General features: G+C 38.1%; 1 protein-coding gene across 1 annotated transcript in view; it reads right to left on the bottom strand.

Annotated features, from left to right (window-relative positions):
* The window catches only part of FAF1 (Fas associated factor 1), a 145,967-nt gene that overhangs the window by 103,645 nt on the left and 18,649 nt on the right, over window positions 1–23,673 (bottom strand). The window contains exons 3-6 of the mRNA XM_066555616.1: window positions 10,659–10,705; window positions 7,626–7,834; window positions 4,499–4,590; window positions 4,053–4,141 (exon numbers count right to left, since the gene is read on the bottom strand). Of these exons, the coding sequence (XP_066411713.1) occupies window positions 4,053–4,141; window positions 4,499–4,590; window positions 7,626–7,834; window positions 10,659–10,705 (437 nt within the window). The remainder of the gene's footprint in view (window positions 1–4,052; window positions 4,142–4,498; window positions 4,591–7,625; window positions 7,835–10,658; window positions 10,706–23,673) is intronic.

Here is a 23,673-nt window from a genome sequence, read left to right as displayed (position 1 = left end):
AATCTAATCTGACAAAGCTGGTGCAAGGGATCTACCCCGTGGATGCTGAATGATGGACATTCTTTGGCATCTTTCCTTTCAGGATTGCTTTCCAAGGGAAATCGTGTTCTTCTCCACCCGCCTGGTAAATTCTGCTTCCACCTGGTAACTTTTGAACATAGCCACTGGTTTTAAGGAGGTCTCATAGTGTTAGAAAGGTCTCAAATACCAGGTGTAAATCAACAGCCAGGAGGAGGAAGGGGACCCAAATTACCACCCACCGCAACAAAAGGCTGCATTAAAAGTGCAGTATTTTATATTCATCCAGGTGACCCCTGGCCAGTGATCTCAGAACTACCCACAGGACATGATTTCTCCTTTCCTTTGGTACTACCTGACTGTGAGCTGGAGAGCAGATGCAGGACAGGCTGATACTCTGTGCAAGGGGAAAATTATTACACAAATGCTACAAAATATTACACAGATCCTACAAAATACACAACTGGAGGCAGCATCAGAGGTAGGTGAAATGATGGGAAGTATGGAAGGAGAAGGCTGAATTACTGCAGCTGCTGGGATGAGGCAGGAATTCACTAAAAATCAGATTTCATTATGTCCACAGCTCACAGAACACATGGTTATTGTTCTGGATATGGTGCATGGATAAGTATGGCTTTGCCAGCTGAAATTGTGGTAGTAGGGTGGAACAATACATGTGGTATTTGACATTTAAATTTAATCTTTCCACCTCAATTTACTAGCATGCAGTAGTAATTCACTGGGTTTCTATTACCTGTAAAAACTTTAGGTAGGCCACTGATGAACAAAGATACCCCAGGAGATTTTTGTTTGTTTAAAAGGCAGGATCACTTTGCCATTACATTTAGATGCTGGTATTCAGTCAGTTCTGGGTTAAGCCCATTCAGTCTGTCACAATAAACTTCAATGCCTTCATACCAATATGTTGGAATAGGATGTTTCAGACACTGTTCTGTCTCACTATAAAGAACAGACAAAAACTGGATCTTACACAGCTGAGGCCAGACTGTTCCTTTTAAGAAGGGCATATAGATAAAATATCACATACTGGAATCTCAGGCTTTTCAAATATCACTTTCTGGAGATATTCAAACCACGACTATTTATCTCTAGTTCAAAACAGAAGGCATTTGAAGAAAACAACAGATGAACTCCCAGAGCAAGAGGCAAAGTTCCTCAACATCCATTAATAATAGATGTGAGCATGACGCTTTCAAAAATTGTGGGTAACAAACTAATCTGAATAATAACTGACCTAACAGTAGGCAGTAAACAGTGTAACTGGGTTTGGTACATTGCTTCAATTAGATGTGTTTTGATCTGCATTGATGCTTTAATTGGAGGCAAGCCTCCCCTTTCATCTAGAATTTATGACTTCAGGAAGATGATCTAGCCTTCAAATTATCCGTGTTTAAATAGCCACTAATTAGACACCATTTGCTGTCCCAAAGCTACCAACTTTTATCTTAAAAATATCCAGAACTAATCTCCACTATGAAACAAATATAAACTATAAAAGGTAACAACTACTTTGATTTTACTGTCACGTAAAGTTCTTTAAAACCATTAATCCAATAAAAAAGGCTAAGAACTGTTTTTAAACAGTTTGTTGTTATATACTTTACTGCAGTTGCAATAAACAACTCTCTTCAGACTCCAATTTTCTCTCCAGAATTAAAACATTCAAACTACAATATACAGCAATACCTGGGTAGAAAATTTTGGAATTGGAAATGGAACAATTAGCAGCTGTAGTGTCTTTTCACAGTTCTTCAAATATCTGCCAAGGTACAATGGGTTATTGTCCTCACACACAAATACAGCTCCTGTCTCCACATACGGTTCTTGTACACCACCCTCTGTTCCAGTGCTACTCTTCCCTCTCTTAATGCTCCTTTTCTTATAGTTATTATTTTTGTAATTCATATCAGCATTCTTAATTCCTCCACAGACTACATGCTAATGTGCACAAGTACCTTTTAGTAATATACAAAGTACTTTCAGTCCTTAGGAAGGCAGCTACAAATTTCTATTGACTCTCCAAGAATTCCTCTCACCAGCAGAATATTCTCCTATCACCTACAAGGGCAGAAAGCCAACTCCCTCTCCGGACCAGCTGAAATCCGTGCATTTTTTCTCCACTCCAAAGGCATCCCTGAGCTCGCCACTCCGGAGCAGCTCCCTTGGCAGGCTCAATTCCCTCGCACCCTCTAGCGGCTACCGAGGAAAATTCCCATTTTCCTGGGAAATACCACATACAGAGCTGCCTTCGGGAAAGCGAAACACACAGAAGAAAATTGCTAATTACGTTAAAAGAGTGTTTACCATATAACATCATTTCATTTTCAAACCTTCGCAATATTCCCTGACAGCAGAAAGAGACCTGGGGGTGCCGCTGGCCAGGGGCTGAACACGAGCCAGGTGTGCCCAGGTGGCCAGGAGGGCCAGGGGCACCTGGATTTTATTTTAGCAGGAGGGCCAGTGGCACCTGGATTTCAGCAGGAGGGCCAGTGGCACCTGGATTTTATTTTAGCAGGAGGGCCAGTGGCACCTGGATTTCAGCAGGAAGGCCAGTGGCACCTGGATTTTAGCAGGAGGGCCAGTGGCACCTGGATTTCAGCAGGAGGGCCAGTGGCACCTGGATTTTATTTTAGCAGGACAGCCAGTGGCACCTGGATTTCAGCAGGAGGGCCAGTGGCACCTGGATTTTAGCAGGAAGGCCAGTGGCACCTGGATTTTAGCAGGAGGGCCAGTGGCACCTGGATTTCAGCAGGAAGGCCAGTGGCACCTGGATTTTAGCAGGAGGGCCAGTGGCACCTGGATTTCAGCAGGAAGGCCAGTGGCACCTGGATTTTAGCAGGAAGGCCAGTGGCACCTGGATTTCAGCAGGAAGGCCAATGGCACCTGGATTTCAGCAGGTATGGTGCAGGACCAGGGCAGTGACTGTCCCCTGTGCGGCTGAGGCCTCACCTCGGGCGCTGTGCCCAGCTCTGGGCCCCTCAGCTCCGGAAGGACACGGAGGGGCTGGAGCAGGGCCAGAGACGGGAATGGAGCTGGGGAGGAAAGTCCTGAGGTGACTGAGGGAGCCCAGGGTGCTCAGCCTGGAGAAAGCCTTCAGCTCAGAGGTGACCTTCTCACTCTCCAAACTCCTCAAAAAAATGAGTCCGTCCCCACTGCCATGTCCCAGGTGGAAGGATGAGAGGAAACGGCCTTAAATTGCACCACAGCAAGTTCAGATTAGGTATTAGAAAAACACCTTTCCCTGAAAGAGTGGCTAAGCACAGGATTAAGTTGCTCAGGGATGTGGTGAAGTCAGGAAGTGTTCAAGAGATGCCTGGATGTGGCACCTGGGATATGTTTCAGAGGTGACTATGGTGGGTTGAACTAGATAATCTTGGAGGTCTCTTGCAGCTTTGATGATTCTGTGACATATCAACACTCACTGCTTACTTCTTGAGTGTTCAAAACAGTAATAAAATATACCCTTCTCAAGTCAAGGAAATAAATTCTAATTAATTATTAATCAATAACTAATTTATTTATATTAATTAATTATTCAGCCCATCTACATACATTTTAAAAGTACAAGATAAAATAATGTAACAAACATTTCATAAAGAAAACTTTCATCAGATGGGAATGATTTATACAGATTTATAACATACATTAAATGGACCAACATAAAGCAGCAACTTATGCAAGGCCAGCTCTCATTTTCACAGAGACTAGATTTCTGTTAAGTCATCACATCTGTGAGATGTAAAATTCTGTATGTACCTAAGAGGTTTGTGTACCCCACCAAACTTTTAAAAACCCCAACAAGCTTCTTTTCATCCCAACAGTCACTAGTGTAGTGAAAACATTTTGTATTTACTGACAGCAGATTCCTACAAATACACACATGGCTTCATTAAAGAAACACAAAAAGAAAACCCACACAAAACCAAAACAGACAAACAAAAAACCAAAAAAAAAAAAATCCCAAAAAACCAACCCAAACCCATACAAATAGAATTTATGGCCAAAAGACTTACCCAGAATGACTTGAAGAAGGAGGAGGCAGGTCAGGTGTTAGAACATAAAGACTATTATTTTTTGGCAAGTGTAGACTTTTTAAAACAGTCTGAGGGGAGAAAAATCATTATAAATATAAAACATTCACCAATTCTGACTATTTTTCTTTTTTTTTTTTTTTGATCATAGGTATGTATTTACAGTATCAGCAAATATTTTGTTTCAAGATACAATTCTTGTTACTTTAAAACATCATTTTTGTAGGTGGGCCACATTCTATACAAACCAAAGACAAACTGATTTGTCCTGATTTTATTTTGCAATGTCTTAGATTAAGAGTTCTTTGTGTGCCACCCAAGACATCTGACACTGTTTGAAACTAACAATTCTTGCATTGTAATCCCCACCCACAGATGCTCAGTTTGAAACTGAATTCAGTTAACTGAAAACACAGTTGAAAACTTACACTATCATCTACATCTCCAGTCTTCCACCCTTTTAACAGCATTTTAGATGCAGGAATCTGAAGTTCATTTTCTAGAATATGTTTGATATCCCCTAGAGAGAAAAACAAAGGAAATATATAAAATATACACATTTACTGCTTTATTTCAAACAGCAGTGAGTTGTACTTAGAAAACAAGAGCAAGGAAAAATTTACTAAGAGAAGGATTTTCAGTTTAGTTACCCTTGTAACATACTCTTCAAACAGTAAAGGACAAATGAAGCTTAAAAAAAATAATCACAAAGCATGAATGATTGGAGAATCACACAAGGATTTGATGATTTGGACATATATACTGGTAATTCTATATTCCATATTTATTAGACACACAACTCTGTGCTATCTGGAGCACCAGACTTAAAGAGGGTGCATATTTCTGATAGCAAATTTCATTAGCATTAGTCCAGACCTAAGGAACTGGAATGTTCATGCCACTGACTGCTCTGACAGCTTTCCCAATGTTTTGTACATGTTGATGCTCCTCTGCCCCTGTAGTTATTACAGTCACAAAGTAACTCAGGCTGGAAGGTACCTCTGGAGTTCATGTGACTCAAGCCTAACTCAAAGGTCTAATTAAACTAGTTTAGTCAATGACTTGTCCAACTGGCTCTAGAACATGTCAGGATGGAAATCTGACAACTTTTCTGGCCAACCAGTTTCAGTCTTCACCACCCTCACAACAACAAAAAAAAAATCCTTTTATTTAATGTGAATTTTTGATGTGTCTATTGCCTTCCATTCTTATGCACCTCCAAGCTGCAGACAGAGGTCAGCTCTGAGCTTTTCCCTTTCCTCCCCAGGCTGGACAAATCCCCTTCTCTGAGCCTCTCCTCCAGTTAGCCCAGAGCTCCAGAGCCCTGACCAGACTTATTGCAGGATGTCATCATCTTTCTTCTTGTGAGCACCTCAAAACCCCACACAGTGCTCCAGATGCAGTCTGGCAAGAGCTGGATAGAGGGAAATAATGATTTCCTGAGATCCACCTGCTACACTCTAGCCAACAAAGCCTAGGACATGGCAGGTCTTCTTCACTGCAAGAGTTCATGGCTGAAGCACCCAAGATCCCTTTTCTTAAATTGTTTTCTAGCCCATCAGCCTTCAGCCAGGTATCAGGTGGGGATAACATGGAGTTATCCTATGCCAGATACAGGATTTCAACTTTATTTTCTTGGAACTCCAGGAGGCTCCTGTCAGCCCATTTCTCCAGGCTGTCCAGGACCCACTAAACAGTAGCCCTGCCCTCCAGAATATCAGCACCTTCTCTGAGCAGATTAAGATTTATTTTGATCAGTTTTTTATCTTAAGATTATGGTTAGAAAAATACAACAGCAGAGTACATCAAAGGCCTTACTAAAGCCACAGTGACACTCTCTCCCCTTGTCAACTGAGCCAGTCATCAAATTGTAAAAGGCAAATAATGCTGATTAGGTACAATTTGCCTTTAGTAAATCCATGCTGGGTGTTCCAAATCCCCTTCTTTTCTCTCCCATGCTCAAAAAGTGCTTCCAGAAATATTTACTTCATAATCTTCCCACAGACCAAGCTCAGCACTCACCACTGAACACAGGTTCACATTTGCCTTAGCCATTCTTCTCCTGCTGATGTACTTACAGAAACCCCTCTAACCCCTCAGTGGTTTCACCTTCAGCTGAGATTTGGTCTTCCAAAACTCCAAACCTGCACATCTCTGTGCTCCTGCTGGGCAGCCCTTCACTACTTTCCAGCTCTGGCTACTTTGTTTTTGAATTTAGTTCAGCCAGAAATGTTTTTTTCTTCTGTGCTGGCCTTCTGACATGCTTGCTTCTCTTGCATGTTGGAGGGAACTGCTCCTGTGCTTTGAAGAGGTTGTCCTTGAAGATCAACCAGCTCTCTTGGGCTCTTGTGCCCTCCTGGGCACCTCTCATGAGCAAGCAGATCCCCATAAAAGCAAAAACTATTATTCCCTCAAGCCCACAGCTGAAGTTCTAAAATTTGCCTTGCTCACTTCTCCAAGGGCTTTAAACACAAGGCTGCCCTCCATCTTTAATCCCAAAATACAGAAGTTTACACAAACTGCCTTCTGCCCTACAGCTTTCAGGTAAAAGACAACTATTAAGAAGTCAATAAGAAAAGAAAAATCAAAGCAGCACAGCTGAAAAATTCCGAGCTGATGAGATTTTGATGTCCAATTTCCATGGGCGTAACTGAGCACAAAGGAAAACAGAGAACACCCATCGATAATTCAAACCGATCGCCGCTAGGTGGCGCCACCCAACACCAAATCCATTGCTGAAAGGACAAGTCAGGATCAAAAGTTTCAAAATTTCCAAATTTCATCCCAGACAAAAGGCTGCAGCGCGGAAAATTGCTTTCATCAACTATTCCTTCACGTAGCTCCTTATTTGGATCTGTATAAGCTCTTCTGTAAAAATAAAATATGAAAATACTCTTCTTCCTTAGCAGAAATAAATTAATTCCCAATTTGGGGAATGTAAAAAATAACATGCTCTGAAACACTAGCATACTTCTAAAATACTGCTTCAAAATGCATCATTTTTAGGGAAAGACAATAAAACTGAGAGAATTAATCTTAATTTGAACGAAAGAGTCAAATAAAAATTGAACTATGAAGAATGCAATGATGTTCCTCACACCAGGAAGAATTCCTCTAATCTTGTCACTAATCCTGTGCAGATAGAGATGCCATACAGATTCAAAGAGGAAATGCCAAGATCATCCACTTATTAATAGCTTGCATCTACATTAATCCTATCCCAAATTACATTTTCATGCCTCAACTTAATTATTAATCTTCATTTTGTTTCTGAAGCAAGTTAATAAGAAAACTAGATTTCAAAATAAATATTTGATAGATCACTAACCTTTACCATGGATTAGTGAAATTTTGCTTTTTTAAAGCTGTAAAGAGATTTGAGAATGGTTAGTAGCTGTGGAAGCTGCACTTTTGGGGGGATCTTTTTTTTTTCTTTTTGGGAGATTTTGTTCTGCTTTGCTTTAGGACTTGGATTCTTGGGGTTGAATCTTTTTCATTTGTTTTTTTTAACAGTTTCACGACAGCAGCTCTCATCTCATTTTTACAAATCCTTACCAACTGTGGAGCTGTCTTCAAGTACTACATCCACATTTCTGTCTCTGTACTCAACCCTGAAGTCCAGCATTCGAGGCTGTCTTTCCACTATTTGTCTAGATGGCACTACATGGCGAAATGCTGAGGAGGAGGAAGGAGCTGAGGAAGCTGCAGCAGAGTGACTGCTGGGGCCGTACGCTGGTCCATGCAAAGTCTCTACACCATACTCACTGAAAGACAGGCAAATAAGATGATGTCAACAGAACAGCTTGGCATGTCTAGCCAGAAGTTAGGAAAGCAAAATGACAGTATTATTCACTTACTACAGTCCAGCACACACCTCTTGAATCATTGCTGTTGGATCTGAGAAAAATGCTTATTAAAAATGAAAAAATAAATTCTGTATTAGCAATTTTAACCTTTCAGGGCTCAGGAGCGCCATAGAAGATCAGCATTGGTGACAAACAAATATTTTAAATCCACTATGTACCTAATACCAGAATTATCTTGAGGAGAGGGATTGTTTCTTGTTCCAGGAGTGTTGTGGCCATATAAAAATTGGCACCATGGCAACGACCAGCTTTCTACATCATTGGGCTAGTATCCAGTGGAAATGAGAATAAGAAATACAGCTCAATATTCTGCACACAGATAGGTATTTTCTCACACCAAACTAGTGAAAAAACAAGTCAGATATGAAAATAGATACACATTTAAGGTAAATAAATTAAGATAATGAAGCATGTGTTTAAAAAGAAAACACCTAGAAGTACAACAGCAATGCAATGCTGAACTCTAGCTTGCCTTCAAGTTCAAAATTCTCCAAGGCTCCTGGAGATTCATGTAAGGATGTCTCCATACCTGACTCAAGGATACCCACAGCATTACAGGTCAGAATAAACTGGAAAACCCTCTCTACCCAGAAGCACTTCATCTTCCTCAGTGAGCCTCTCCACAGGAAGCACATAACTGGGATTGGAAACAAGTGTAATAAAACATTACATTTCAGGAATATTACTCCATGCAAAAAAAAAAAAAAAAAACCAAAAAAACCTATGATGTACAGAAATCAAATTTGGAAGGCAAGAAACTTCATCAGGTATGCCTGGGGTGTTGCCTTTCAGATGTTCTTACCAGGAAGATGCTGGGCAGTTACAGAATCTCATGGTGGATTTCAGAAATGCTGCAACATAACTTGTCTCATTTCCATTCCTTATCAGAACTTATCTGAAAAATGCCTTCTGATCTCTAAGATACCATGAGATTCTCAGTGGAAATGCTTCCTAGAGCAGGTCAAATCTGTCATTTAGAGGAGGTCTGAACTTTAGAAAGTGCAAATGTGGATGGCATGCATGTCACAGAAGTGCAACAGTACCCAGCTATTGCAAATCCCATCATTGTGCCTTTCACATTTGAAACAGAAAAACATGTTATGCTTGTAAAACAAGGGGCTCCTTCACTTCTCACATCAGCATGCTCAGAAGGATGAATGCCCAGCTACAAAGACCCACACTCTCAGACCTATGGCTCAAAAGTCAAAGGCCCACGTCAGAGCTCTAAGGAGCACAGGAAACAGCCTAATTTTCAGTATTTAAAAAAGTAGAAATACCAAGTGATACGTTATTTTCTTCAGCCTGGTGGACAAATATGAATTAAGTACAAGTAAGTAACAATTCTGTTAGTAGACCCAAGAAGCAATGAATATCCCAGTTCTCAGGACTGGATAACAAAACAAGCAACTGAATTATACAACAAAGTGTACTTTTTTCTCTTCAATAAATTAACTTGCTTCAAGTCCAGTTGCATTAATTCTATTTGATTCCACCACAAAAGGCATCCTACATATCTGACTAGCAACCTCTAATAGAACATAAAAAGCCCCACATCAGTAAAATAAGCCTTATCTGAAAACCACTGGAAAGCAGGTTTCTAAATCTTCTGAGCTTTAAACCACTTCCACTGCAAGAATACAAAATGAGACAAAAACAAAGGAACAAAAATACCCATTTGAAACACATTTGACTATCTAATAATTTCTAAAAATTAATAAATTACTGTGAAAGAAAATGTAAGTTAAATCACCTTGTGATTAAAGACAGGCATTAACTACTCTAACTATTCCCCAGCTTCTTTTACCCAATCAAACATTCAGGGATTTTGGATAGAAATGCCTGGAGGTCACAACTTATATGCAGAAAGAGTGCTCCACAATCAAGACTTGATTTCACATGGACTAAACAGGCCTTACAGTAAATATATGTTTAGTAACTTTACTGGGCAGATTTAGTTTTATCCTAAATCAAAACCTGACTCTGTTGAATTAGGAAGTATTGACAGGGATGTCAAACACCTGTATATGATATTATGTATCATATTTCATTTCATTGAAATTTTTTAAGTAGTACATTAAGTATTTTTCTGAACAAATTTTTAAACACTGTTTTACTGTCTCTCTCAGGTAGCTTAATTTCTGATCTGCTGTTTTCAATTGCCTCATCAGCACTTAAAAGATCAAATTTCAGTGAGTTCAAGATATCCAAGCATCAGTGTGTAAGCCAAAATTTAATTCAGAAGCTGAAAGAAAATCAGTAAAACTACTTTTAGAAGGGAACAACCTTACTTTACTTTATCTATCACAGTTTCTCCTGCCTGTAATTCAATTAAAAAAAAAAACAAGTACAAATGGTTTTGGCCAGAAATAGGGAAGCATGGAATATCAATACCTTTATAAATGCATAAGGAAAAAGAAATACTTAGCCAGAAGCATACCAAAACACAGTCTTTGTAAAGAGACAACCCTGCAAAGAATGACCCTACCACCAGTGAAAATAAAATAAAAGTTAACTATTTTGAACAGATGTTTGAGCTAGTCCTCTATCAGTATGGGAAAAACTGAATGTTAAATCAGCTTTGCCAGGAATAGAATTTGTGACTCCAGAAACAGCTTTAAAAGGAGAATTATGTCATCTTCTTAGATTCAGGAAGGAAAAAAAAAAAAGTAACTGTTACCCAGCATCATTCCCTGCATGTACTACTCCAGTCCTCTGTGCTTACCTTTGTAGAATGCCATTTTCTTGTGGTATAACACCATTTATAGCTGCCTGAAAAGAGAAAACAAATTTTGAGTCAAGCATGCAGAACAAAAATACATCAGAACTTTTATAATATGTTTTGAAGAGTGATTAGTTTGCTTCAAAACATGCCCTAGAATGCTCCCTATTCAGTGAATATTCTTGGTGAGCAATATTATCATTATGGGATCTACATAAAATAAAAACCAGACCCATGTGAACCATACCTACTTCTAATATCCATCCTGATACATCAGATACACCTGACCTGCTGGCCAGAACAGTGGGTGAATGAGTGTCTGGTGCCCAGAGAAAAAGGGGACACTGATGTTTAGCAGTTCACAGATTCCCTGGTACTCCAGGAGGACAAAGTCAAACCCTGTGACTGAGCTACTGACAGTCATCACCTATCAACACCATTTGTACAAACTGACATTAAAAAAAATGTAGCTTAAGTAAGTGCTTAATAAACACAAAAATAGATGCAATCAAGATTTAAATGCTATGGTTTCTGTTTCTCTGAATAGATAAATATGACTTTTTTAAAATTTCTATTAATAGTTAAGGCTACATGAAGTCATAATGTTTTATTGCTGAACTCAGCTAAGTTACTGTGATACTGCAATAAGATTTATCCTGCACTTAGAAACAAATATTACATTAATAATTATTTTAAAAGCAGAGAAGAAAAAGGTCAGAGGTACCCATAAGCTACAGCAACAACCCATGAGGCTGTATCAAATTACAGCGAAAACAAAGTTTCCCACCAGATCAGGTTTTAAATCAGTTTATCCACTGTGCATGGTAATAATCAGTGGTTTCTTTCTAACAACGTGTCTAATTTATCATCCTTGTGGTTTTTGCAGTCATACACAGCTCTTGGTGGTGTTCATCTAATAAACCTCCAGGAAAGAGTAGGAGGTTTTGGTTTATTTGGGTTTTTCTGGATTGGCTTCTCCCTCCCATACTCTTCAGCAATATACATTTAATTCATGTCAGTCAACAGATAAAGTTGGCTGAGAGACAAAATTATCCTTTATTTTGCATCTGTAAGATACAGAGAGCAAACACAGGGTCTGTACCATAAAACCTACACTAATAATGATCTGCTGGTGCAACAAAATTCTCTTTACTTGGGGAAAAGAAGCTGCTTCAGCTGTGAAGAAATACAGCAATGTGGAATTTTCACACTTTGTCAAAACTCTGTCTCAGAGGATTAAATCAGCTCAAACTTCTTCTGAGCCTAGTTAGAGGGGTTAAATACAATAGAGGCTTCAAGCTATTTTCTTTTAAACTGAATAACTCACTTGTTCATATATGCCCAGTTTTGTAAACTTGATGACATTTAAGGGGCACAGGAATAAGAAAAAACAGCAGAAGCATTATGTGCTTTTTTGATGGAAAGACCTCTATTAACCACACTGTAAAACTGAAGAGTCCAGACACTGTTTGTTAAGCAAGATGGAAGACTAAAATAATGTAGACAGCAAATGGTAGCAGTGCACATGTACATACTGCATAAATATTAAATATCCATGTTCTAACAAGACAGCTAAAAGTAGACCCTGCAGAGAAAAAAAGAAAAAGGAACAACCATCTGCTTTAGAATTTCATTGGGAGAAGGTTGTGACTATAAAAAAAAAATTAAAACAAGAACACGTTACTAAGGCAAGATCTGCTCCAGGCTGTTCCTCCCCAGTGTCAGCCCCCTTTGAAAGAGGCTCACATCTCTATGGTTATGCAAACATTTCAAGATATTCCATTTTTTTTGTCTCTCCAAACAGGGATCTTTGATCACCAAAACCACCCTGTGTGGCTAATCTATAGTCATGAAAAATGTGTGCTACTCTCAAAACAATTTTAATAACCAGTGCATTAAATCTATGTATGGGTTATTGATATAAAGAAGCCATGTCTGGATCAGAAAGCTCTTTCAGCTCCCAATAACCTGCTGCTGAGAGTGATGCCAGGGGAGCAGCACTCTGTGCTCTCACACTGCTGGATCCAGGGTACCACAGCTTGCTAATGCTATCACTATTTAAACAGTGAAGTTCACCTTAAATGGAAAATTACAGGGACTTCAGAAGATTTTTCCCAAAGCCAAGAATCCTAGGTGTGTCTTAGCACTATCCATACACTAATTCTGCCATAACACTGTCCCATCCTGAAACAGAATAATTTCTGTTTTGATGACAACCTTCAAACAACTACCAGGCCCACAATTTATTTCATTAAATTATAAATTGAATGTGGCTCTTCTTGATTTATACATTTTGTTTAGGGTTATCAATCATATAGCCAGGAATTGGAACAGCTTATTTAAAAATTCATTAAGTACTGCATAACCTGACCTAATTGGACCTGCTTTGGGCCAGAAAGACATCAAGAAACAACTCCCAGTCTCAAGCACCTGTGACTCCACCATCCAATAGCACAGTTTATCTTGATAAAAATACTCGGAATCCTGGGGTTTTTTTAAACAAAAAGGATGTCAAGAATGTGACAACACTGGACTGATAAGTGCCCATTAAAAGGTTCAAAGTAACAATATTTCTGGTGGGTTTTTTTCAGCAGCACACTTCCAAGTTACAGTATTGAAATATATTCAATCCAACTTTTTTGTTTCCCAAAAACATAGGGAACAATAAAGCATCAGGGTTAATGAAATGTTACCAAATTCATTAACAGTTTGGGCAACATAAAAAATCCACTGCATTCTGAAATTATTTAGGTACCTGAAGGACACTGTGAAGCAGACTGAAATTTAGAAAACTTTTCCTCAAGGGAATTATTAACTTCACCAGATTAGTCAGTTGTGATTAATTGTGACTATCTTTTATGACTACAAAACAGTGGTAGAAAGAAAACCAAGAACCACCATTCCTTAATTAACTGTTGAAACAACATCAATGACTTTCTTCAAAATACACAATTTCCATGCTAACCATTTAAAAATAGTGAAGCACATCTTAGAGTCAATCTTATCCCATGAATAATGTGGGTTTTTCGATTTTTCGATATTCATCTCATAAGCAGTAAATACTCAGTGGTTTTCACAAAGTTTGAAGATGGATTGGATTTACCAATCATATTATTTAAAAGCAGAAGTCTACATACACTGATTGAATATTCAAATGAGGCAAGGAGTTCCTTCCTCTTCACGAACTACAGATGGGAGGTAGTTTTTAAATTTCCAGAATTTAAAAGGGATATTAAGAGTTAAAGGCAGTCCCAAGCAAAAGAGCAGTTAAAGGCTTTGCACTGGGTGAGGAGGGAGCTTTTCCTCAGTGGCCACCTCGTGTTCCTCCCCTCTCCTTCCCAACCTCCACAGCACACCATGGTTTTGGCTGACAGATACAGACCCCTGAAAATCTCTCCTTTGCAAGCTCCACCCCAGTGAAGAGCAAAAGGTTTCACAAAGCACAAAGCAAGATCAACTCTCCAAAGCAGGGCACCATAAAACACATCCATAAGCAGAAGGAGAAAGCAAGTTGAGCAGCACAGTGCTGGAAGAACAATCCTTTCAGAGGAGGAGGCTGGAGAGATGTAAATAACCTGCACACCTGAGAGATGCACGAGTTTCACTGGGATAAATAACCAAACCAGCTCAACACAACCAGCACAAGCTGCTCCCAGAGAATTCCAAAAGCCTTATTGAGGTTTGACTGCACTCAGCCAGTGAGACCACTTGAGCCCACTTAGCAAAACCCTCGCAGAGTTTAGGTAAAAACTGAGGAGGTTTACACTAAACAAACACAGTACACAAATGAGACCTCCAGACAGGGGAATGGGAACTGTCACAGTAAATGATCCAAACCCCAAAGGTGTCCAACCAAATGGCATCAAGGGCTACAGGAAGTCACAAGGAATTATAATGGAGTAACTTGCTCATGGGGCATTTTCTTCCAACCCCCCAATTTTCTGACACAGTCAGATTTACAGCATTAGTAAATTTGTCATGTATTCAACTTAAGGCAATAGCCTCATAAACCACATATTTAATTATTTCTGTGGAACTCAGTAAAAGCTTTTTTGATGAGAAGATTCATTTATTATGACTTCCAAAAATCTACAGTCTCCTCCAGATGCTACAAACTCAGATTTTATTTTCAGTTTAACACGTCTGGCAAGCTAAAAAACCAAAGTTCTGCATTTTGTCTCTTTACAATTCATTTTGCCTCTCCTTCCTATTATACACTTAGTATCTTCTCAATATAAAAATGATTTCTCCCACATCACAAATGCAGAAAGTTTACCCCATGCTGTTTTCTACATTAATAGAGGCAAAGATAGGAAGAGGTGTTAGCCACTTGTAGGACAGAATTTAAAATTAGAACAAAAAAAACAGGCATTTTGTTGTTTCATACTCAAAACAAATAAAACCTTGTTTTAATCTTTGACTCTTTCAGCATTTAATCTTAGATTTATTTTTCTGATTATTTAAGTGAATATAATACCAAAACTTACATACAAACCCTCACTGCAGAGGGTGAGATGACACACAACACAAACACACTGTGGTTTTGAGTTCTGCAGAATAAAAAAACTCTAGCTGTTATATTTTGGAAATATTAGCCTGTATTCATCTGCGCTTGAGGATTTGCTGAATTTAAAGAAGTGTAACAAAATACACTAAAAAGCCCTCATTAAGAATTCATAATAAATTTTTAATTTTTTTCTTTTGTATTTTATTATATATTTCCACAGCAAAAAGGGGGTCATTATAACACTGTTTACAATTGTCAGTCCATTGCAAATTATTCCACTCCTAATTTGGGCTAAATGTGATATTCTCCCTGACATACCATACTCCTACTCTAATTTTCTGCTTTCACATCATAAACATCCTAAAGATTTAAAATCCATTTTTTATTTGATGTTCAAACAAAATAAATGGACAATATAATTCAAAATGCTTTCTACAATGGAGAGGACAGGTTTTTTTAAAAGAAAGGAAACAAACCCCAAAACTGAACAAATATTATCCAGAAAGAGGAAAAACAAATAACTGAATGATAAAGGAAAACATTAGTGAGACAAAGCATCCATGAAAGGACTGAAAAAGCAAAAGTGAATTTCAAACTACTTCCAAACCATAAATCTAAGTGACAAAGGAACATATTTTTACATGCAACAGTAAAGCAAAACAGGAGAAGTGCAAAGATTTATTAGTTCCTTTTGAGCAAAGAAATACTTCTTAAAATGAAACTAACTCACAGGACTCTGTTGTATGCAAATATCCCAGTAATAACAGTAAATGTGTTGAAATCATGCTCCTCTAATAATTTTCTTTTTGCAAATACTGATTTGGGCTAGTTTTCAACAGAATTGGTAATAATGCGTACTGCTAGGTACAGACACATCAAAACATTTGCTCGGACCCTCATACTGTGATTTTGGGAAACTGGATAAAAAGTAAGACCACTCACAGACTTCTCTTGCAATCAGTTTACAACAATAAAAAAGTAGAAAATTCCAGAATAAACAGCAGAAGTTTTAGTCAGTGGTGCTGACAAAATCATCCTGTAAGTATCAGTCAAACCCTGCAGTCGGTGTGGATTAATACAACAAAGGTTTACTGAAAGCAACTGTATTAATTAAGTCATGCAGATTGGACCCTGAGATTCCCAAGCAGAGGAATGAGCCTTCTGAACAGCTTTATGCAACTACCAAATCTCACCTGCTCCAAGCAAGTCTGAGATGTGTATTTTAAACAAGAAATTCCATTAAACCTTCTGCAGAAATACCAATCACTTTAACCAGAAAAAGACTTTTTACAAACAAGATCACCTTACTACACATTTACTTTGAAACCATTACTTTCAGAGGTTACAAAAATTGACTGCTATGAGTTGAAGTAATAAAAATTATTATTCTGTTTAGGTTTTTTAATTAATTCAGTAATATTTAAATAACAAAATTACTAATTGTGCCTCAGTAGTAGGAGAAGCAATCTCTACCTGTGTTATTTTTGGCAGGCTTTTCAAGGCAAAGGAATGAGTCAGCTTTTTCCTGTAGCTTATGTTATACTTGCTGGCATCTCCCCAGCTTTGCAAGTCTCCAAAGTATTTCCAAGTGCTAGACGTGAAGTTACACCCACAAAGTTTATACAGAATGACAACATTTGTCCCCATCGTGGTTAAAATCTAACAAAAACCGTAATTGAACTACAATGAAATGTCTTCTATGCATTCTGCTTTATTTCAGCTTGCTTTCTTTACAACAAATATACTTCATGAAAAGCTACAAAACAATAGGATTGCTAATAAAGCAAAAAATTAACATTTCATCAAAAAATGCCACATGAATACATTCATACAGATGATTCACTTCATCAGCAAGAGAGCACGCGTTGAAATAGTTTACAATTAGCACTCTAGATGTGGGTTTCCCATTTCTCCCTACATCTTTGGTGGCTTCAGCAAATTTTTTCCTGTCACTCCTACAACATGCCTAAATGCACTAGGAAGCCTTTCAGCAGTTAGATATACTTCTAAAATTCTGAGGGAAGAAAAACCCACTACATTTTGAAGAGTTCCTTATATCTATGTTGTCACTGCCTAATTCCCCAAACAGAGTGCAACGGAAATAAAAAATTCATAACTGAATGTATTTCCCCGGCATAGTGAAAGTAAAGAACCTGTACAGATTCCTAAGAAGCTTAAGGATCAGCAGGTACCTGAGCTGACTCTAGCTCAGCAGGAATAAAGGAAAACAATCTACTCTCAACAACCCACTCAGAACTCATTCACACAGAAAGGGAAAGTAGCCCATGAGGTGTCTCTGCTTTGACACACACACGAGTGCCTTGGTCTTAGTCATGAATGTCACAGCTTTGACATTAATGCTGCTTCACCTTCTAAAAGACAGGAATGCTTATGCTTAATACCAAAACATATTTTATTACTCCTTAACACATTAATAGATAGAAAGGAGAAGAGTCGGATAAATCAAAGGCTATGCCTTGATATGAATATTGGAAAATGTTCTGAACTCCCATATTTTTACCACTCTTCTAGTAATTTTATGTAAATTTGAATGGCAATGCTAAAATGCAAGTTTTAGGAATAAAATACCTCATGACAATATATTTTTTGTTCAGTCTTATTAAAAAAAAAGAGGGTTTTTTTAAGTGATTCATTGTAACATACTAGCTCTTAGAAAGTACTACCAGGGAAATAATTTCAGGGCACAAGAACTCAGGACACAAAAAGTCACAGAAGTACTGCCAAAAGCCTAAGGCCCCTTCACTGAAAAGCCATAATAACATGAAATATCAACAGTGTTCCAGTGACCCACGCTGTAATCAGCCAGCTGCCTAATAACTAATCTATAATCAAAAAAATAGTTATGCAAGACTTAGCTTAAAAGTTTGGAAAGCAGAAAATCCCAAGGTGAAGTAAGTAACCTGCAAGTTGTCTCAGTATTTCTCCAACAGCCTGTGCAGTTCTGCTGGGGGACAGCAATTCAGGACAGGCTAAGGAGAGTTTATTGAAATAAAACTAGAAACTGTTCAGATATTCAACAGTATTGTAAGTAAATCCATTTTTAAGACACTCTGCTTTGAAAGTCTGATGGGTGTAGATGGCTCCTGGCTTTTGTGGTAAAAATTTTCTCAAGTAACGTTCACTTCCAAAATAGCCACAGCACTGGCACAGATGCTGTTCTTAAATAATTTACTTAATTTTTCTCCTACTCACACAGTCCCAACATGACTCAATGACAGACTAAACACTTGTCAAACACATGTTTATAAGATGTGTGCAATTTTTAGTTCAACTAAATAGGTCACAGTCACAGGGTAATAAACTACAGATAACTCATACCAGCCAATTCACTATTAGTATATTCTAGAAATTTGTTCTGAAATTTGAATGTCTCAGGAGAAATGAATGTTAAGCAATCTTTGTAGAAACTACCAATAAGAGGTAGCAGCTCTAAAAAAGTATTTGTAAAAGCTAAGGTGGGTGGGTGATGCATCCACAGAGCTCCAGCAGTACTACGGGGCAGTACTGGGATCTCAGGTGCTGCTTTTTATTTATTCTCAGAACACAAAAGTCTCTGTTAAAAGAAACAAGAGTCTTTCACCATGAACAGAAATCTAAATGTCTTAGTCCCATTGCTTGTATGATCACTGTACAAGAAAAACTTTACGTTATTTCTTAACAAAAACTACATTAGTAACTAAAAACCTAAATTATTTAAGTAACTAAATTTCATCTGTTATTTGAAAAGGAGAGACAGAATTTACATTTTACTTTACAATATTGCCAGTAAAGCTTTACCTAAAAATCTTCTCCACTCTCTTTCTGGTCAGAAAGAAAACTAAAATTTCATATACATCATCACAGCAACAAAATACAGCCATAAAACACATAAACACAACCCCTTTTTCACCCTCACATGAATAAAGTAGATTTTTGGGGGTTGTTTTGAGGAGTTGGTTGGTTTTTTTAATGGATGAATGTGCATACAACTATGTGAAAAGCCATACCATGATTACAACTGCCTACAGACCCACACATTTCATATAATCTTCCATGAAAAAATACATTAAAAGGAAAGGTGTTTTATCAAAGATTAAGGCATTTGAAAGAAAGTAAAACCAATTCATTTAATACTGTTTTTAAGAATCAACAAGTCTTCTGTGCAACCACTCAGCTGCATAAAATGCACAGCATCCATCTGAGCTTACTCAAAGACACACAAATGTCACTTTGAAAGCTGCAAAATGCTGGAAATAAGGAAAACGAGAAATACAACAATTTTTGCAAGCAGGGATCCCTAATTTAAGAGAAAATACATTAAAGACTTCCAAAGGGGATTTCTATAGTCCTTTGTAAAAGACAAGTTCACATATAATTGTGTCCTGCTAGGAGAGATTAATGCTGTAGTTGAACACACAAAAAACCCTGCACTCCTAAATTTCCTGGAGAACAGGCACCATGCCCATGGGATGCCTGCACCAGTGGGATGCCCATCCACCAACACTCCTTGGGATTATCTAACCCAGGGCTTTCTTCTTCCTTCCCTCTGCTGGCAGCAAGGTTGTGAATGCTGGACAGGCTCCTCACTGCAGTAACAGTGAGAACAAACCTGCTGAGCTGACAAGAACATGTTCCACAGGACACCCAGATCCACAGGAGAGCACCTGTCTAAAACAAAACTTTAAATGCTCCTTAAAAAAAAAAAAAAATATATATATATATACACACAAACCTCTGGTTCCAGTAGGCAGATGAGACTGTTCATCTGACCACAGGGAGAATGTTATTAATACACAGAAAAGCCCATGTTCCCAACAGTGAAAATCCCTGAGATTTAGTCCTAATGAGAGGAGTATACCCTGAACTTCTCACTGTTCCCACACTGAGTGCTGTCAAACCTGTGCCATATTCAGTATTCAATTCTAAAGGAAAGAAAACAGCAGGTCAGCAATACAAAATCAAAGGGCCAGTGTGATGAAGACCATCACCATAAAGTGCAGTCCTGGTTCCCAGGCACTGAAGCACAGCCTTGCAATGCAACAGGAGAGCTGCTGAACACAGGGCATAAACATACACTGAACACTGCCCCACATTTAAGGAAAAGAAAGGGCTGTGTGCCAAATTCAGATTAATCACCTAGTTTCTGGAGGCAGACTAATTCAAATCAATCAAAATAACATACAGGGAGAGACCACATCAAAGCTGTAGCAGGGCAAACCAGAGCAAGAGGGACAAAATACAATCTAAGTGTATCAGTTTTACCAGCTCCTACTGAAATTTGCTACACCTTATAACAAAAGGGTTGTTACTGGTTAGAGCACTGGAAGATACAAATAACAGATTGCTGATAACTGTCAAGAGCCCATTCTTTGTCATTCCCACCTAAATGGGCACCTCCAAGAGAAATAAAAAATTGCCAAGTCCTACCTGATTTTTCTCAATTCAATTTTTTTGTCTGTTCAGTTACTTTGTTCAAAAAGACGTTACACGGATGTAAATACACATATACAAAATTGGTACTTAGAGTAAAAAAAAATCCTGTCTGAGAAATATTCTTTTCCAAGAAGTTTACAAGCAAGATGCAAAAAAAACCTCCATCTCTCTAAGTTATCCATTTAAAATTAAAAGTTCTAGTTGAGAGCTGAAGCTTTATAAAAACAGATTTCAAAATATACAATTTCTCCTTCCAAGACAGAGAATCACTTCTTGTCAGGAGATTCTTGGAACCTGAGTATGACAGGAACTGCAAGTCATCCCATCTCCAGGTACACTAAACTGCTGGTTTTACTGAAGTTATACTGTGCTTTGTTCCTCTACCAGAATACAGAATAATCAAACCAAATACAGCAGGAAGGCACAAAGGTAATTTTGAAAATAAAAATGGGAGGGGGTTATATATGTACAATCATTATACACATAGTTACAAGAAAACTGAATATTGGAAAATAAATGCCCCCCCTCCCCCCATTATTTTGATGAAATTAATTTTCTTCTTAAAGCAATACTAAAAAGTACCCATATTACAATGTCTCTTGGAAAAGAAATGAAATAAAAACTATTTTAAACCAGGGAACAGGAGTAAAAACAGAAATGGTCATCCTGGAAAAAGCAGAAAATTAAGTGTGGTGAATTCTGCTTTTCATTCAAAAAACCTGTTCTGATTACCAGTACAGAATATGAAGTCATGCTGCATATGAAGGACTTGAATTTTTCATTAAATCTGTGAAAGGCAGAGCAGACCACTTCACTTACTTTCATGCACAGATTCAAGCACTGGATCTCAAGAGAGCAAAAAGCTCTCACCTGTGTCATAACCTCACATATATAAAGATCCACACTGCATAAGGTCAAGTCACTAATGGGTGATTTTCCTTTAAATATGAACCATCATCAGAAACATTTCAACAGACACAGAGGTGGGATTTTTCAAACTTTTATTTAATTGTTTATACACAAAGTTTAAGATGCCTTTATCTGTCATTCCTTACCTTCACATGCCAAAAAAGAAGGTCAGAGTCTAAATGGGCAAGCTATGAAACCACATTGGACAGAAATTCCTAACTTCTGCTTCCTCAGATGGTAAAAATTACTGTAAATTAATAGAGCTGAAAGAAATGACACTCAGGAAATAACATACCAGCAACCCTGGGAGGCTTAAGAGAGCTGCATCCATTTATAGCAGAATGCCTGAAGAGATCATTATATTATCTATGTTGATCTTCTGTATCTCACAGAACATCTGAAACGTTTCATCGCCCAGCCTATAATAAGCCCTGTAATTAGGCTACAGTGTTCTAACACAGAAAAACCCCAAGCTGCTCTATATGCAGCAGACCACCACAAAGGCCAAGTCATATGCAGCAGAGGGGAACTAATTATTGGCAAAATTAGGCTTCATGATCCCACCAAGCAGTTTTTACACTGTTGCTGCATATGAATTCCTCTGCAGCACTCTTGTGACCAATTTTATTTTGAGCACTTGAACAAAGCCAAGCAACCAAACATTTATGAAAGACAGCTTCCCATACTGCTTCAAGCAGCTACTGCAAAACATATACAACTGCTTTGAGCACTATAAAACATATACAACTCTGAGACATTTAAATCCAGTTTATTTAGTACCCAATTCAAGATAAATTAAAGGCAGTTTATATTGTCTTAGAGTAACCCATAGAGAAGATTAGAGATAAAGACTTCTAACTGGGGTAAGTAATATTTTAAAGTTCAAAAATAGGAAGCTGATGTTCCAGTTCTAAACTGAAAAGGAAAAGGAATTCTTTTAAATTCTTAACAAAAACCAGAAATGACTATTAGAAAAACTAAACCCAGAAAGGAGAGCCTTACACTTAACCCAGGTTTAGCTTTGTTTAAAGGTAAAACCAAATGTCCAAAAGATACAGAACATATTAACAGTAATAGGAAAGATACTGGTGACATTTTAACACTTAATAATAAATTCTAGCAAGACCAGGGGAAAAAATACAGGGACAAAGTCAGAAGCAGGAATACTTCTTCAGTGCAAACAAAGTAATCCTCAGAAAAGCTTACACAAACACACGGCACTTGTAGCACAATGTAAGGAACTTGGTTTGTGAACCTAGCAACCTCTGCTGTCTGTGTGCATTTTGATGTACTTCTCTGTCAGCCCATGTCAGTACCTACTTCTCTGTTTCTGTTTGGGATCCTTCTGCTTTCCAGCTCACCAGGGCTCCTTCTCTTGGTTGTTTTGGCTGAAGTCCCAGAGAAATAACAAAGCCCTTGAGCTGAATGTCAGAGAGTTCAAGAAGCAACAGGTGCCCAAGGGAATCTTCAACCTGGGTCTTTAGCACAGCCTCTGATAATGCACGGCATTTTTTTCCCCAAACAGGAACATGGAATTGAGATACAGACAGGCTGAGTGAAAAGCAAGAGTAAACAATCTCTTTGAGACAAGAACTTCCTTATGTTTTTGGTTTTTCCTCCTTTTGCTGCAGGAGTGTCCCTGAACTTTGGTTGATGATATCCAAATGGGATTTGCTTAGCTTTCTACTTATTAGCCTGGGTGCCTCACAGATTTCCTCATCAAATACTGACTTCTGATTTTACTTCCAACATCACAGAAGTAAAGGAATCAACATTAAAAATCCTCTGAATCAGATGCAGAAAACGAAGTGAAATTAGAGAAAACAGAAATTGTGTTCTTCCCATTTACCCAACACTTGGGGTCAAAGGATGGCAGAGGAGCCCTTACCAAAATCATCACTACTTCACTACTGTCTTCATGAACTGTGAACCAAGTTCTTCAAGTTTGGTTTTCCTTAGAAATCAAAGAAAAGTTTTGCTCTGAGTTGAACGACATATTTAGTGCCAAACTAAAGGATTTCTTTCATTTTTCATCTCAGCTAAAAAAAAACCCAGGACCTTTTGAATTAAAACAAACCCTCCCCAGTTCCTAGGCACTAAATATGTACTCGACTACTGAATTTAAGGTATTTTAAAAAAAAAAACAAAAACCAAAAAAAAACAACCAAC

This window comes from Molothrus aeneus, chromosome 9, assembly GCF_037042795.1.
Source record: "Molothrus aeneus isolate 106 chromosome 9, BPBGC_Maene_1.0, whole genome shotgun sequence".
NCBI classification, from domain to species: domain Eukaryota; kingdom Metazoa; phylum Chordata; class Aves; order Passeriformes; family Icteridae; genus Molothrus; species Molothrus aeneus.
This window is presented reverse-complemented; position numbering and strand designations above follow the sequence as displayed.